Genomic DNA, 17,501 nt, shown 5'->3' with positions numbered 1-17,501 from the left:
AGGGGTAGGGTTTCGGTATGTGCACACATATTCTGGTCCTATGCGGATTTTTCCGCAGCGGATTTGAAAAATCCACAGTGCTAAACCGCTGCCGATTTATCGTGGATTTACCGCGGTTTTTCTGCGCATTTCACTGCGGTTTTACAACTGCGATTTTCTATTGGAGCAGTTGTAAAACCGCTGCGGAATCCGCAGAAAGAAGTGACATGCTGCGGAATGTAAACCGCTGCGTTTCCGTGCAGTTTTTCCGCAGCATGTGTACAGCGATTTTTGGTTCCCATAGGTTCACATTGAACTGTAAACTCATGGGAAACTGCTGCGGATCCGCAGCATTTTCTGCAGCGTGTGCACATACCTTTAGAATTAGGCTATGTGCACACGGTGCGGATTTGGCTGAGGATCCGCAGCAGTGTTCCATCAGGTTTACAGTACCATGTAAACATATGGAAAACCAAATCCGCTGTGCCCATGGTGCGGAAAATACCGTGCGGGAACGCTGCGTTGTATTTTCCGCAGCATGCCAATTCTTTGTGCGGATTCCGCAGCGTTTTACACCTGTTCCTCAATAGGAATCCGCAGGTGAAATCCGCACAAAAAACACTGGAAATCCGCGGAAAATCCGCAGGTAAAACGTAGTGCCTTTTACCCGCGGATTTTTCAAAAATGGTGCTGAAAAATCTCATACGAATCCGCAACGTTGGCACATAGCCTTAGGGTTGGGTTGGAATTAGGGTTGTGGTTAGGGTTAGGGGTGTGTTGGGGTTAGGATTGTGGTTAGGGGTGTGTTGGGGTTAGGGTTGTGATTAGGGTTATGGCTACAGTTGGGATTAGGGTTAGGGGTGTGTTGGGGTTAGTGTTGGAGGTAGAATTGAGGGGTTTCCACTGTTTAGGCACTTCAGGGGGTCTCCAAACGCAACATGGCGCCACCATTGATTCCAGCCAATCTTGTATTCAAAAATTCAAATGGTGCTCCCTCACTTCCGAACCCCGACGTGTGCCCAAACAGTGGTTTACCCCCACATATGGGGTACCAGCATACTCAGGACAAACTGCGCAACAATTACTGGGGTCCAATTTCTCCTGTTACCCTTGAGAAAATAAAAAATTGCTTGCTAAAACATCATTTTTGAGGAAAGAAAAATGATTTTTTATTTTCACGGCTCTGCGTTGTAAACGTCTGTGAAGCACTTGGGGGTTCAAAGTGCTCACCACATATCTAGATAAGTTCCTTGGGGGGTCTAGTTTCCAAAATGGGGTCACTTGTGGGGGGTTTCTACTGTTTAGGCACACTGGGGGCTCTGCAAACGCAACGTGACGCCCGCAGACCATTCCATCAAAGTCTGCATTTCAAAAGTCACTACTTCCCTTCTGAGCCCCCACGTGTGCCCAAACAGTGGTTTACCCCCACACATGGGGTATCAGCGTACTCAGGAGAAACTGGACAACAACTTTTGTGGTCCAATTTCTCCTGTAACCCTTGGGAAAATAAAAAATTCTGGGCTAAAAAATTATTTTTGAGGAAAGAAAACGTATTTATTATTTTCACGGCTCTGCGTTATAAACTTCTGTTAAGCACTTGGGGGTTGAAAGTGCTCACCACACATCTAGATAAGTTCCTTTGGGGGTCTAGTTTCCAAAATGGGGTCGCTTGTGGGGGGTTTCTACTGTTTAGGCACACCAGGGGCTCTGCAAACGCAACGTGACGCCCGCAGACCATTCCATCAAAGTCTGCATTTCAAAAGTCACTACTTCCCTTCTGAGCCCCCACGTGTGCCCAAACAGTGGTTTACCCCCACACATGGGGTATCAGCGTACTCAGGAGAAACTGGACAACAACTTTTGTGGTCCAATTTCTCCTGTAACCCTTGGGAAAATAAAAAATTCTGGGCTAAAAAATTATTTTTGAGGAAAGAAAACGTATTTATTATTTTCACTGCTCTGTGTTATGAACTTCTGTGAAGCACTTGGGGGTTCAAAGTGCTCACCTCACATCTAGATAAGTTCCTTTCGGGGTCTAGTTTCCAAAATGGGGACACTTGTGGGGGGTTTCTACTGTTTAGCCACATCAGGGGCTCTGCAAACGCAACGTGACGCCCACAGAGCATTCCATCAAAGTCTGCATTTCAACACGTCACTACTTCACTTCCGAGCCCCAGCATGTGCCTAAACAGTGGTTTACCCCCACATATGGGGTATCAGCGTACTCAGGAGAAACTGGACAACAACTTTTGGGGTCAAATTTCTCCTGTTACCCTTGGGAAAATAAAAAATTGCGGGCTAAAATTCATTTTTGAGAAAATAATTTTTTTATTTTATTTTCATGGCTCTGCGTTATAAATTTCTGTGAAGCACTTGAGGGTTCAAAGTGCTCACTACACATCTAGATTAGTTCCTTTGGGGGTCTAGTTTCCAAAATGGGGTAATTTGTGGGGGATCTCCAATGTTTAGGCACACAGGGGCTCTCCAAACGCGACATGGTGTCCGCTAATGATTGGAGATAATTTTCCATTTAAAAAGCCAAATGGCGTGCCTTCCCTTCTGAGCCCTGCCGTGCGCCCAAACAGTGGTTTACCCCCACATATGGGGTATCTGCATACTCAGGACAAACTGGACAACAACATTTGTGGTCCAATTTCTCCTATTACCATTGGCAAAATAGGAAATTCCAGGCTAAAAAATCATTTTTGAGAAAAGAAAAATTATTTTTTATTTTCATGGCTCTGCATTATAAACTTCTGTGAAGCACCTGGGGGTTTAAAGTGCTCAGTATGCATCTAGGTAAGTTCCTTGGGGGGTCTAGTTTCCAAAATGGGGTCACTTGTGGGGGAGCTCCTTTGCATAGGCACACAGGGGCTCTCCAAATGCGACATGGTGTCCGCTAACAATTGGAGCTAATTTTCCATTCAAAAAGTTAAAAGGCGCGCCTTCCCTTCCGAGCCCTGCCGTGTGCCCAAACAGTGGTTTACCCCCACATATGAGGTATCGGCGTACTCGGGAGAAATTGCTCAACAAATTTTAGGATCCATTTTATCCTGTTGCCCATGTGAAAATGAAAAAATTGAGGCGAAAATAAATTTTTTGTGAAAAAAAAGTACTTTTTCATTTTTACGGATCAATTTGTGAAGCACCTGAGGGTTTAAAGTGCTCACTAGGCATCTAGATAAGTTCCTTGGGGGGTCCAGTTTCCAAAATGGGGTCACTTGTGGGGGAGCTCCAATGTTTAAGCACACAGGGTCTCTCCAAACGCGACATGGTGTCCGCTAACGATGGAGATAATTTTTCATTCAAAAAGTCAAATGGCGCTCCTTCCCTTCCGAGCCTTACCATGTGCCCAAACAGTGGTTTACCCCCACATGTGAAGTATCGGTGTACTCAGGAGAAATTGCCAAACAAATTTTAGGATCCATTTTATCCTGTTGTCCATGTGAAAATGAAAAAATTGAGGCTAAAAAACTTTTTTTGTGAAAAAAAAGTACTTTTTCATTTTTACGGATCAATTTGTGAAGAATCTGGGGGTTTAAAGGGCTCACTATGCATCTAGATAAGTTCCTTGGGGCGTCTAGTTTCCAAAATGGGGTCACTTGTGGGGGAGCTCCAATTTTTAGGCACACGGGGGCTCTCCAAATGTGACATGGTGTCCGCTAAAGAGTGCAGCCAATTTTTCATTCAAAAAGTCAAATGGCGCTCCTTCCCTTCCAAGCCCTGCCGTGCGCCCAAACAGTGGTTTACCCCCACATATGAGGTATCAGCGTACTCAGGACAAATTGGACAACAACTTACGTGGTTCAGTTTCTCCTTTTACCATTGGGAAAATAAAAAAATTGTTGCTGAAAAATCATTTTTGTGACTAAAAAGTTAAATGTTCATTTTTTCCTTCCATGTTGCTTCTGCTGCTGTGAAGCACCTGAAGGGTTAATAAACTTCTTGAATGTGGTTTTGTGCACCTTGAGGGGTGCAGTTTTTAGAATGGTGTCACTTTTGGGTATTTTCAGCCATATAGACCCCTCAAACTGACTTCAAATGTGAGGTGGTCCCTAAAAAAAATGGTTTTGTAAATTTCGTTGTAAAAATGAGAAATCGTTGGTCAAATTTTAACCCTTATAACTTCCTAGCAAAAAAAAATTTTGTTTCCAAAATTGTGCTGATGTAAAGTAGACGTGTGGGAAATGTTATTTATTAACTATTTTGTGTCACATAACTCTCTGGTTTAACAGAATAAAAATTCAAAATGTGAAAATTGCGAAATTTTCAAAATTTTCGCCAAATTTCCGTTTTTATCACAAATAAACACAGAATCTATTGACCTAAATTTACCACTAACATGAAGCCCAATATGTCACGAAAAAACAATCTCGGAACCGCTAGGATCCATTGAAGCGTTCCTGAGTTATTACCTCATGAAGGGACACTGGTCAGAATTGCAAAAAACGGCAAGGTCTTTAAGGTCAAAATAGGCTGGGTCATGAAGGGGTTAACGGGAACCTGTCATCTGATTAATGTCGCCCAAACCGCAGGCAGTATGAATCGGTACCTGGCTGAATTAATGCAGGCTGGGATTTTTTTTCCTGTGAAATAATGGCATTTCAGAAAAAATGTACTGTAAAGATACCCGGGGAGCATAGCATAGATGAGACTAGTTCAGCTGCCCCTCTGGCCGGCTCTTTCCAGCGCTGCTGCCGGTGCGTTTTTGAGAAAAAATATACCCGACTGCGTTCATGCTGCCTGCGCTTTGGGATTTGAGATGACAGGTTCCCTTTAGAGGACCTGTCACTGCTCCTGTCATTTCTGCTTGGTCTATTTACTTCTTATTCCCATAAAATAACATTTCTGGAACATCCTTTCTTGCTCTGTTCCACTGTTAATTCTCCTTGAAATGTATTAATTGCTTAAGAGCTGAGTGTTGGCATTCTCTTTGTCAAAGAGGTGTGTCCCATTAAGGTCTGATTGGACAGTGTCACAGTCTACAGAGACACGGCCCTTAACAGGTAACGCCCAAATGTCAATCTATTCATAAATTTCTATAGGAATGACCGCGCAACAGCTCAACCTGCAGTTCGAAGAAAAGATACCTTAGAATTGTTATGTAATGAAGAGTACAAGTACTTAACAAATATGTCATGAGCCAAGCCAAAAGGATCTATCAATGCTTAGAAACATGCTTCTTTTTTCCAGAAACTGCGCCACTTCTGACCATACATTGGGTGTGTTGAAGTGAATAGAGTTGAACTGCAATACCGAGTACAACCCATGGCCGGGGGTGGCATTTTTTTTTTCAAACAAAGCAGCTGTGTTTTTCTAATTCTTTTCAACCTATCCCATCATTTTGGCCCCCTGCTGTCTCCAGTGCTTTGTCTTTCAGCCTGTATTCCTTACATGCTATGGTAACACTAAACTACCCCTGCATTTCTCCAAGAAGGCGCTTTTATTGTATTAACACTTAGTTTGCTTATTATCTGCTTCTTTTTAAGTGGGTCAAAATAACGAAAGCTTATGTATGCTGTTAATATACAGATGTTATCAATTTTATTTGAATGTCTTAATTAAAGGGAACATCCATTACTGAGAATACCTATGTTTTCCCTATTAAAATAATAGCAGTTGTACTCCCCTGTGGTGCCGTTCTGTTGGTGTCGGCACTGGCTGTCTCAGGGATAACATGACATTGTCATGCGATCCCTGCTGCCAGTCAGTGCTGGCTACACTTTCCTCTCTTACTGACAAAACATCTGAAGGAAGGGCAATTGGAAGAGCCAGTGCTGGAACTGCATCGGAGGTGATCGTGTAACAAGGGGGAAACATAGGAATTGAGAAGGGGTCGTCTGAGTAGTGGACAACCCTTCCTACCATGTCTCACTGTGCTGAGCTGATGGTTGTGGGCCTCCCCTTCCCAATCAGCTGTCGTCAGTTTCTTCACTTGAGAAATGGCCTGGCATTATTTGCGGAACAGTTAAAAGCCATAACCATCCTTGTATTGCAATGTGGAGTGGCCAATCTGCATCATATTAATCCAGATTTGCTGTACCCATGAGCGTTCCCTAAGGTTGTCACATTTCGTCGGCAGGCTGTGTGTCCCGGAGACTACGCCATTCACGGCGGTTCTGAAGTTTGCGGCAGAGGAGGTGAGTACAGAACTAATCTTTTAATATAACGCCGGTTCCCGCTACTGCATGTGCCAACCCAGCGTACCGAGACCTCTGTGGTCGTCTGTCGGCTGTTTTGTTGACATTGACATTCATTTCTTCTCCCTCCCATTACTATTAAAATGATGAAGTCGTTGTTTTTCATTGCATTTCCATCTCGCTTTCCAACTTGCGGATTATTCTAGCTGCATGTGTGAATCTTCCGTGATGGGCAAAGTAAATGAGGGACGTCGGCTGGAAAAGATTGTTTCCTGCTCCTTTTTACCAGCTGATTAAAATGTCAATGCCGGAGCAGGTTTCCATAGAAACCTTTATTGTGACGGTGACATGAAGATTCTGACCGGCTTCCTCCTACCCGTCCCTGCCAGTAACTAGTCACCAGCTAGATGTTGGTGTCTCACCTGGGAGCTGATCTGTATGGAGACAGGAAAATGACCTGCTATATGGACCTTTCAGTACGCCATCTGGACACATTCCGAACGCTATAAACCTGCAAATTAGCAATGTTAGTCATCCTGACCAGTTCTCTTCCTGGTCCATCTACACTGTGAAAGCTCATTCCCAATGATCTGCCTATCTACACAGGCCGCGGATTACCCAATATGATTTCTGAGCATGCTTTATAATTCATCTTTCTCGGCAGCACGTCGTCCTGACTATATACTAAGCTCACAGAACAATTGTGTTAAAGAACGTTGTGTGTGGATGGAAGTATAGTCTCAGTCTGTCTATAAATGACCCACCACCCCAACATGTTATATGTACCAAAGGGAGGCTGTTAATGGTGAAATGCACCTCATTTAAGTCGTTAAATGAAGTATCTTGACTTTTACTGTGGAGCATGGTGTGGTCATAAATGGGGGTAAAATGCTGTGTTCTTTGTTTTCCTTTAGTTTAAGGTCCCTGCAGAAACCAGCGCCATCATAACCAATGGTAAGTGGGTTTAATGTTTCCTTATTACAACACTCTGTATTGTCCGCCAGTTACTATCGAGCAAGTTATAGGGAAGGGATTCATCCAGGATTGAACATTTTTTTTTTCTCTTATTCATGGCTAATCCTGTTTTCTAAGGCCTCATTTAGATGTAAGTGATTTTCTCGTCCTCAAAAGACGGCCCGCATTTCATCATTTTGATTTGATTGAGTGTCATGAGAGTTCGGTCAGTGTCAGTTTTTACCGTCAGACTTTCATCAGTTTTTCAAGTGCTGTATGATATTTTTTTTTTCACGGAATCGGTGGCATTGGCGAGTTTGATACGAGAACTTGATGAAAATTGGACATGTCTCCATGATGTTCTGCGGACCACTAAGTCAGCAAAAATACACGTGTGAACAGCCCCATGGATTATAAAAGTTACGAGTTCTATTTGTGAAAATCAAAGAACTCGTTAAAGAAAAACTGTCATCTGTATGAGCCCAAATACGGGACCCCTGTTTCATATAGTCATAAAGGAGATTTTCTGATTGGTGGCAGTCTCACCAATCTCACCCTAGCGGATCCCTAGAATGAAGGTGCCGCAGTGTTGGTTTACTGCAGGGTTATTATCCAGCCCTGCGGCCCCTTCCTTCTTAAAATTAGTGGGGGGCTGAACTTTATCAAAGTGAAATGCCATTATTTTGGGAATAGGAAATCCTTTAATAGGATTATTGCACTGAGACGTCATGGGTGCGCTGGCAGATGCCGAAAAGTCGGTGTAAGCATCTTGGTATTGGTTCAAGCTGTATTTTATATGAACCCAATATTTCATTTCCATTTTGTATTTTCTGGGTTTGCTTGTCGTATTATTCTTCATACCAGTTAGTTTACTATTCTTTTATTTCTAAATTCCTTTGTGTGATGTTGTTCTACAGATGGAGTAGGATTAAATCCAGCACAGACAGCTGGTAAGTGCCATTGGATAATACTGGGCAGCTCTGGGTTCAAAATTTGTTTCCATGTTTCGGAAATCCGTGCATAAAATATAAATTGTATTTAGAAGTGAATTTATTCTGCTTCAAATCTAATTCCTTTCCTGAAAGGGAACCTGCCAGCTGCCCTCATAAATAGCCACCATGGCTCCAGTACTAGTTCGATGTGACGTAGATTTTCCCAGATTGGTTCTTATTTCCATCTTGTAACCATGCACCTCTGTTCACGATTTCCATAATTAACAATAGCGACATCACCGTTGTCTCCTTTCAAATCGCATACATGCGCCCGGTAGTCTGCCTTCCTGAAAGTGCACAATGAAGCCGGATGTACGTTCCCCAGCTACATCTGCGCACTGTGAATGCCCGAAGAAGCAAAATATCGCCCCAGATTTGCTAATGGCCAAATGTGATGTCACTCTTGAAAATGCTGTAAATTGTGCATGGAAGTGCGTGCTTACAAGATGGGGCTCGGGACTAGTCCAAGGAAACCAATGCCCCGCTGGACTAGTCCTGAAACATTAGCCTAGCAAGAATGCAGAATAAAACTTGATTTTGAAAATATATAGAGATTGTTAAAACCACAAGAAAGGGGTGCCCAGAATGCAGAAGTAGCATGGAACAGAGTCATGGTGGCAAATTAGAGGGGCTAGGGCAGCTGATGGTGTCCCGCTAAAAGGGTTTATATCCTATGTATAAGCCAGAGTGGAGAGCACCTATTACCAAATGATTTTAAGGTGATCCTGTCCACTCCGATAACGCTATTAACTTACAGATGTAGCGTTAATCTGCAGGTTAATGGAGTTTATGGAGGTGCCTGACCACTGTACTGAAAGTGAAGCCCCCAGAAGGAAAATTAACCACCAGTCATGCTCGGAGCAATTAGTGTCACCGTTCACAGCACTGAGGGACGGCGGTTGTAAACACTCCCAGGCACTGACTGACAACTGGCTATGCACTGTAGACCTGGCTGTCAGTCAGTGCTGGGGTGTGGTTACAGCTGCTGCCCTTACTGCTGTGACTGGTGACTGTAGTTGTGCCAGGCATGACTGAAAGCCAACAGCTCACAGCACTGAGAGATGGCGGCTGTAAACACGCCCGGGCTTTGAGTGACAACCGGCTATGCACTGTAGAGCTGGCTGTCAGTCAGTGCTGGTTTGGGTTTACAGCTGCTCCTCTTACTGCTGTGTCTGGTGACTGTAGTTGAGCCAGGCATGACTAAAAGCCAACAGCTCTCGGGAGGAATAAAGTACATTTTCTTTTCTTGGTACCACACTTTCAGTACTGCAGCAGGGCACTTTCATAACACTATTAACCTGCAGATTAACCTTGTATCTGCAGGTGAATGACGTTATCAAACCTAACAGTATTCCTTTAATGGTCATCCTGTAATACTTCATTTCCTCTATGGTGACTCTGTAAGGTAATTGGACACTTGCTGTGTGTCTCTCCCACCCACAAATTATAGCTGCTTTCTAGGGGTCCCAGCTGCAGGGCACATGGAAATCAATTTATCATTGGAGTCCCCCTAACCTAAAGGCATTGAATCCAATGCGAGGCAAAAAGAGGCAAGCACCACCTCACGTTATAATTTCCCTTTATTGCAGTTCCATAGAACAGAATGTGGCGACGACAATGGCTGACAGCCGTTTTGCATGTGAGCCACGCTACATCTCAGCCCAGGGGTCAGAGGAAGCGTGGTTCACACTCGAAATGGCTGTAAATGAATGAATGGATGTACACATGCACGACCACCTCTCCATTCAGATGGGGCTTTTCAGAGCACCGATCAGTAGATCCTGGTGGTTACATCTCCAGCGATCAATAAGTTATCCCCAAATCTCATACATTGGGGATAACTTGGTACAACCTTTTTAAGTACTGTATATACTCGAGTATAAGCTGACCCGAGTATAAGCCGACCCCCCCCAATTTTGCCACAAAAAACTGGGAAAACTTAATGACTCGAGTATAAGCCTAGGGTGGGAAATGCAGCAGCTACCGGTAAATGTCAAAAGTAAAAATAGATACCAATAAAAGTAAAATTAATTGAGACATCAGTAGGTTAAGTGTTTTTGAATATTTACATTGAATCAGGAGCCCCATATAATGCTCCATAAAGTTCATTATGGCCCCATAAGATGCTCCATATTAAAATATGCCCCATATAATCCTGCATAAAGGTTAATAATGGCCCCATAAGATGCTCCATAGACATATTTGCCCAATATAATGCTGCACAAATGCTGATTATGGCCCCATAAGATGCTCCATAAAGATATTTGCCCCATAGAGTGCTGCACAAACATTGATTATGGCCCCATACATACACTTGCCCCATATAGTGCTGCACAAACGTTATGGCCCCATATAGTGCTGCACAAACGTTATGGCCCCATATAGTGCTGCACAAACGTTATGGCCCCATACAGTGCTGCACAAACATTATGGTCCCATATAGTGCTGCACAAACGTTATGACCCCATAGATGCTCCATACAGACACTTGCCCCATTTGCTGTGATAAAAAAAATCACATACTCACCTCTCCGTCGCTCAGGCCCTCGGCGCTTTCAATATTCACGTGCTGATCGTTCCGGCGCCGCTTCAGCACTGACGTTCAGGCTGAGGGTGCGCACTAACTACGTCACCGCGCCCTCTGACCTGAGCGCCACTGCTGAAGATGGAGCGGTGCCGAAACGAGGAGCAGGTGACTATCGCACAGTGCAGCGCTCCCCTCCCCGTTATACTTACCTGCTCCTGGCGCTGTGCAGTCCTTGCTTCCCCGACGCTGCAGCTTCTTCCTGTAGTGAGCAGTCACCGTTACCGCTCATTACAGTAATGAATATGCGGCTCCACCTCTATGGGAGGTGGAGCCGCATATTCATTACTGTAATGAGCGGTACCATGTGACTGCTCAGTACAGGAGGAAGCTGCCGGCGCCGGGAAGCCAGGGACCTGCAGGGACCGCGCCAGGAGTAGGTGAGTATAATTAGCCCTCGATCCTCCTCACCTGCCGACCACTGGGTATGACTCGAGTATAAGCCGAGAGGGGGACTTTCAGCCCCAAAAAATGGGCTGAAAATCTCGGCTTATACTTGAGTATATACGGTAATTAGCAATTAGTGAAAGATTAAACATTAGAGATAAATTTCTCCTATTGAATACATGTTACATATTCTTCTTTTATTTCTATTTTTATTGTAATTTCCATATGGTATAATATTCCCTTTTCTTCAACAACATGACGGATCCTTTAGCAGTTACTTGTTCTTGTCTTTAGATTTGCCACAAATTAGTGCTAAAGATTCAGAAAGTGTTTTACCGTTTCCCTGAACAACAATAAACATGTCCTGTTATTTGCTTGTCGGGAGATACAGTAATTGACTTCAGCCGACTCTATCTCTGCGTTCACGCAAGTCTCGAAATTAATTTCAGACCTTTTGATCCCGAGTCATTTAAAATTCCTCCTGATGGTTTTTTCCACATTGCCATTAAAAATTTAGTCCAGGCAGCAACAGGGCACAACTTAGCAACAGTGGGCGAAGAGCTTCACACATCACATGAAAATCAAAGATGCAATTTCTACACGCGTGAACCAATTAATTGAGGTCCCTTACTGTGTAATTAATATACCTGTCATTTGCTTGTTTAATGACCCTCTCCAGCGTTAAATGCTCTGGAACGGAGTGCTTTGCTGTTCTGTAAAGTACCAAAATGAGTTCATGCATCTTCAATTTATGAAGAGTAGTAAGGCTTAAAGGGGTATTCCATTGTCCAAAACTCATCGCCTTTACACTGGATAAGGAGCTACTTGTTAGATCAGTGTGGGAACCATTTCTAGGACCCCTGCTATTTCCAGAATGGGGGATCTTTGTCCTTCATTCTCCCCTAACTAGGGCAAGGAGAAGTCGAATGAAGTGGTCGGATGCTCATGTACAGTATCGCTCCATTCATTGTATGGGAGATAAACTGGTTCAAGTTAATGTCCGGGCTATTTTCTGCCCCTCAGACCAGGCACATTGTTATCTTTTATTGTACATGCGTGTTTAACGGATAAAAAGATTTTCTTGTTCAGATATTCAAATCATTTTTGCCTCATTTTTTTTCGTGAAACATGGGCTTCATTTTTGTCAGTTTTGTATTCTTTTTTTTTAGATTGGGGGAAAATGTAAAGAAAAATATGAAATGCTCATCCATTTTTTCCAATTTTTTTAACAACCACAAAGAACTGTTGAACACATTTTAAATTGCATTCCCCTTTCAATAGACATTATATATTGGATATTTTTTTTTTAGTGAGGGCAAGACTAGAAAATGCAATTTTGGTCTGGCAGTGTCTCAACTTTTTCATTTTATTTGTTTTTTTATTCTTTTTTTTTCTTTTCATTTTATTTTTTTCATTTATTTTTCACAGTGTGCATCCATATGGTCTTAAAAGACCTTTAGAGAGGGGGTATTTAAACATACTAAAACCTTATTTTTATTGCTGATTTCCCTTGAAACTGGGTCTAATACATTAACCCCAGGTACAGGGGAATTTCATCCTTCTGCCTACATAGCAAAGCTGACTGTGTCTCCTAGGATCCAGCAGCTCATTCTCTCTCTATATACCCAGTGATGACGTGTTCTTTGGGTCCGGAGGAGGAAGCACAGTCAGTGCTAAAACTTCTTAATCTGTATACACAAGCTCTGGTTTAGTTCTGTGTTATGTTCTCTCTGGGAAGCCTAAATTTGTCTGACAGCCAACTTCCCTCCCACGGCTGTACGATCTTGGGCAAGCTGCTTAGACTGCACTGACATTTTAGAACATCAATATAAAGTAATGAGGTGATGAAGTACCGTATATACTCGTGTATAAGCCGACCCTAGTATAAACCGAGGCACCTAATTTTGCGTCGGAAAAACTTATTTACTCAAGTTTAAGCCAGGTGTACATTGTCCTCTAATCCTTATTCTGGTATGCATGGTTCCTCATCCCCGTCCTTGTATTCATGGCTCCTTATTCCCATTCTTGTATGCATGGCCCCTTATTCCCATTCTCATATGCATGGCTCCTTATTCCCATCCTTGTCTGCATGGTTCCTCATTCGTATCCTTGCATGCATGGACCCCATGAGAGAAGCATAAAAAAAACCATCCTACTTACCTTCCCTGCGCGCCCTCGCAGCATCTAGTTCCGGTGCCAGCAGCTCCTGCGACCGAGCGATCACATGTCCCAGCTCATTAAGGTAATGAATATTCACCTCTCAATGTCTATGGAAGTGGAGAGAGGTAAATATTCATTACCTTAATGAGCAGGCACCTGTTAGAGCCCGGCAGCTGCTGGAATCCGGCATCTGTAACTGTGCGCTATAAGAGAAATGAATGTTCACTGCAAGTGTAGTGAATATTCATTTCTCTTTAGTGGCGGGCACAGGCTTTAGTCTCTGCCGGTTCCTGCCTCCTATCACCGGCTGCTCTGCCGCTCCCCTTCCCCCATCGTCTTCTGGGACAGTGACTTGTGTATAAGCCAAGGATGGCATTTTCAGCACAAAAAAATGTGCTGAGAAACTCGGCTTGTACGCGAGTATATACGGTAGTTTAATAGCCAAGTGCCATAACAATGAATGTGACGGTATCATGGAATCTGGAACAGCCACTTCACTGTTGCTTTCACTGATGAATCGGAGACATAAATTTTAGTCATTGGTGGGGCTACAAGAGCTGGAGGCCCTCACTTGATAGGTGACATTTTGGAATTTTTTTTGCCATTTTTAAGATAACTGCTTGCTGTCATTTTATTGGAACCATTAATGTTTACATATAAATAGACAAATCTGAACTGGTCATGGAATAGACGCACTGATCGACGCATCATTTCTAGAAACAGACAATAAAGGTTTCTATTGAATAGCTGCAAACCTTCTGCACTTATAACGATGAGAAAACCCCTTTAATACAGAAATCTTGTCCTAAATTATACCATTCGTTTTAGTAGCATTTGTCATCTTGTTTCTGTTGCCACTTACAATACATTCTCTAATGTCACCCTTGCTGCATGGAGGAAAATTGAGCTTCATAAAAAGTACTTTGTGGTTGCTTTCCTTTTATAAATTATTCATTATTAAAGGGCTTGAATACTATATTCATGAAGGATCTTTCAATACTCATTTTTGTCCTTTTTTCTTTTTTCTTTCTAGGAAATGTATTCCTTAAACACGGATCAGAACTTAGACTCATTCCCAGAGACCGAGTGGGCAGCTGTTAATATTCGGACCTCTTACTATAGAAATTTCTTTTGGACACATTAAACAAAAAAAAGTATCTAATTTATTCCAGGCTTTACAAAAGAAAAAAGATCAGACTCTGAATTTTAAGTCGGTTTTAAGATTTAATTCAGTAGGGCCCATTTCATTTTAAAATGAAAGTAACTTTGAAGATTAAAGATTTGTAAGGTTTAATTATTGCCTCTCATGTCTATAAAACCATATTGATTTTGCAAATCTATCAGTATCGTCCGCCACTTTTGAAGAACAGCGTTCACTGTGTACATTTTATTGCAATGTGTAGCGTTGTGTAAAAGAATTGCTATGTTGTTTTGTTGCACGCTTATCATGTACATGGAGTTAATTGTAAAGCAAATATATGTACACTAACATCTTAAAAGGGATTGTCCACTACTATGATATTGATGACTCCCACCAACCTGATGCTGATGACCTATCTTCAGGAGAGGTTCCGATTGTGGTACACCAGCACCTCCACCGATCAGCTGCTACCAGCAGAGACCAGATGTAAACTGTGTTTGGCATGAAGCCGCAAAGATCTGTCACAATGTTTAGTGGTTGCTTCTGGATACTGCTGATCAATAGTAGCGGTCACTGAACAATGTGATGGAGCTTTGGGGTTCTTCTCCATATGCTGTGTAGATCTAGAACTGGTAACAGCCGATCGTGGGGTGCCAAATGTTTGATCCCCACCAATCTGATATTTTATAGCCTACACTAAATGTTGGTCGTCAATAGCATGGTAGTGAATCACTCCTTTAATAATTAGATTAATTATCAGTCATTTTGGATCACTTCATCATGCTGCCTGTGAGACATAGACTTTCTGGAGGTCCAGAGGGTTATCATCATGTTGCCTGTTATACCTAGACTTTCTGGAGGTCCAGAGTTTCTTCTGATTGGGAAAGCCATACAAATATAGGAAGTCTTATAGGTCAAAAGGTGCCTTCTGGGGGAGAAAAAAGATATGTAAATTGGCCCCCGTATAAGAGGAAGACTGCTTGCGCTCTAATTTCACCAATTGGAGGTAATCATCGGTCAATACCGACACTATGATGAATCTTGGCACATGTTCATGACCCTCCTTGCAGAATAGGATACCGGTTGGCTGATGGAGAAACTTTCTCCGCTAGACCTCTCAATGTGTAAAGCGCCAAGCTGGTCTAGGGAATCTCATAGGTGGCCCTAGAGAGCCAGATGTCTAATAATCCCTATGACTGTCCCTCCACAGAGCATTGTATTACACACAGAGAGTCTCTGCCATAGACAATTCTACAGGAAAATATCTCTAATACTGTTTTTTTGCCCTCTTATGAAATCATAGCTTAGTGCAGCCCCATAGACTTCTGTACGTGCCCAATAACCGCTGCCTACAAAGAGATGCTACCGAGCTGCAATAAAGCTCTAGTATGATCAACTAAAATATGACCAAGGCTTCATTCAAGAATTCGACATACAGCAAGCAATCGCTTATTTTTGCTAAAAAATAAATGTTATAAAAAATGTTCATGTTATAGATTAAATATTATTCATCTGCTTCTACGTGGTAGTTTAGTGTTTGTACAAGTTGCAGAAATTTATTTTGTAATGTTTTCTTATCTTCTGATTTTTCTGCATTTTATTAGGAGCATTGGGTGATTCCGCTTTAAAAAAAAAAATACATGTTTCAGCTCTCTGTAGGGACTATAGGACTGACATGCTCAATCACCGCTCCAGATCAAGTGTGCTGTGCAGTCAGGAGGCTTGATTTATCTTTCTAAGAGAAACCTGACCATATAAACGGAACGGGGCTGGAGTTTTCACAGACTCCCTTTAATATACAGTCATGGCCAAAAGTATTAACACCCCTGCAATTCTGTCAGATAATACTCATTTTCTTCCTGAAAATGATTGCAAACGCAAATTATTTGGTATTATTATCTTCATTTAATTTGTCTTAAATGAAAAAACACAAAAGAGAATGAAGCAAAAAGCAAAACATTGATCATTTTACACAAAACTCCAAAAATGGGCCAGACAAAAGTATTGGCACCCTCAGCCTAATACTTGGTTGCACAACCTTTAGCCAAAATAACTGCGACCAACCGCTTCCGGTAACCATCAATGAGCTTCTTACAATGCTCTGCTGGAATTTTAGACCTTTCTTCTTTGGCAAACTGCTCCAGGTCCCTGATATTTGAAGGGTGCCTTCTCCAAACTGCCATTTTTAGATCTCTCCACAGGTGTTCTATGGGATTCAGGTCTGGACTCATTGCTGGCCACCTTAGAAGTCTCCAGTGCTTTCTCTCAAACCATTTTCTAGTGCTTTTTGAAGTGTGTTTTGGGTCATTGTCCTGCTGGAAGACCCGTGACCTCTGAGGGAGACCCAGCTTTCTCACACTGGGCCCTACATTATGCTGCAAAATTTGTTGGTAGTCTTCCGACTTCATAATGCCATGCACACGGTCACGCAGTCCAGTGCCAGAGGCAGCAAAGCAACCCCAAAACATCAAGGAACTTCCGCCATGTTGGACTGTAGGGACCGTGTTCTTTTCTTTGAATGCCTCTTTTTTTTCTCCTGTAAACTCTATGTTGATGCCTTTGCCCAAAAAGCTCTACTTTTGTCTCATCTGACCAGAGAACATTCTTCCAAAACGTTTTAGGCTTTTTCAGGTAAGTTTTGGCACACTCCAGCCTGGCTTTTTTATGTCTCAGGGTAAGGAGTGGGGTCTTCCTGGGTCTCCTACCATACAGTCCCTTTTCATTCAGATGCCGACGGATAGTACGGGTTAACACTGTTGTACCCTCGGACTGCAGGGCAGCTTGAACTTGTTTGGATGTTAGTCGAGGTTCTTTATCCAACATCCGCACAATCTTGCGTTGAAATCTCTTGTCCATTTTTCTTTTCCGTCCACATCTAGGGAGGTTAGCCACAGTGCCATGGGCTTTAAACTTCTTGATGACACTGCGCACGGTAGACACAGGAACATTCAGGTCTTTGGAGATGGACTTGTAGCCTTGAGATTGCTCATGCTTCCTCACAATTTGGTTTCTCAAGTCCTCAGACAGTTCTTTGGTCTTCTTTCTTTTCTCCATGCTCAATGTGGTACACACAAGGACACAGGACAGAGGTTGAGTCAACTTTAATCCATGTCAACTGGCTGCAAGTGTGATTTAGTTATTGCCAACACCTGTTAGGTGCCACAG

At 42.7% G+C, this 17,501-nt stretch overlaps 1 protein-coding gene across 1 annotated transcript in view; it reads left to right on the top strand.

Annotated features, from left to right (window-relative positions):
- The window catches only part of UFM1 (ubiquitin fold modifier 1), a 28,213-nt gene extending 12,356 nt beyond the window's left edge, over positions 1-15,857 (top strand). Inside the window, exons 3-6 of the mRNA XM_069758935.1 lie at positions 6,062-6,119; positions 7,034-7,073; positions 7,991-8,023; positions 14,229-15,857. Coding sequence (XP_069615036.1) covers positions 6,062-6,119; positions 7,034-7,073; positions 7,991-8,023; positions 14,229-14,296 — 199 coding nt within the window. The 3' untranslated portion in view covers positions 14,297-15,857. The remainder of the gene's footprint in view (positions 1-6,061; positions 6,120-7,033; positions 7,074-7,990; positions 8,024-14,228) is intronic.
- Positions 15,858-17,501: the final 1,644 nt, after the last annotated feature.

The sequence above is a fragment of the Ranitomeya imitator genome, chromosome 3 (assembly GCF_032444005.1).
Source record: "Ranitomeya imitator isolate aRanImi1 chromosome 3, aRanImi1.pri, whole genome shotgun sequence".
Taxonomy (NCBI): domain Eukaryota; kingdom Metazoa; phylum Chordata; class Amphibia; order Anura; family Dendrobatidae; genus Ranitomeya; species Ranitomeya imitator.
This window is presented reverse-complemented; position numbering and strand designations above follow the sequence as displayed.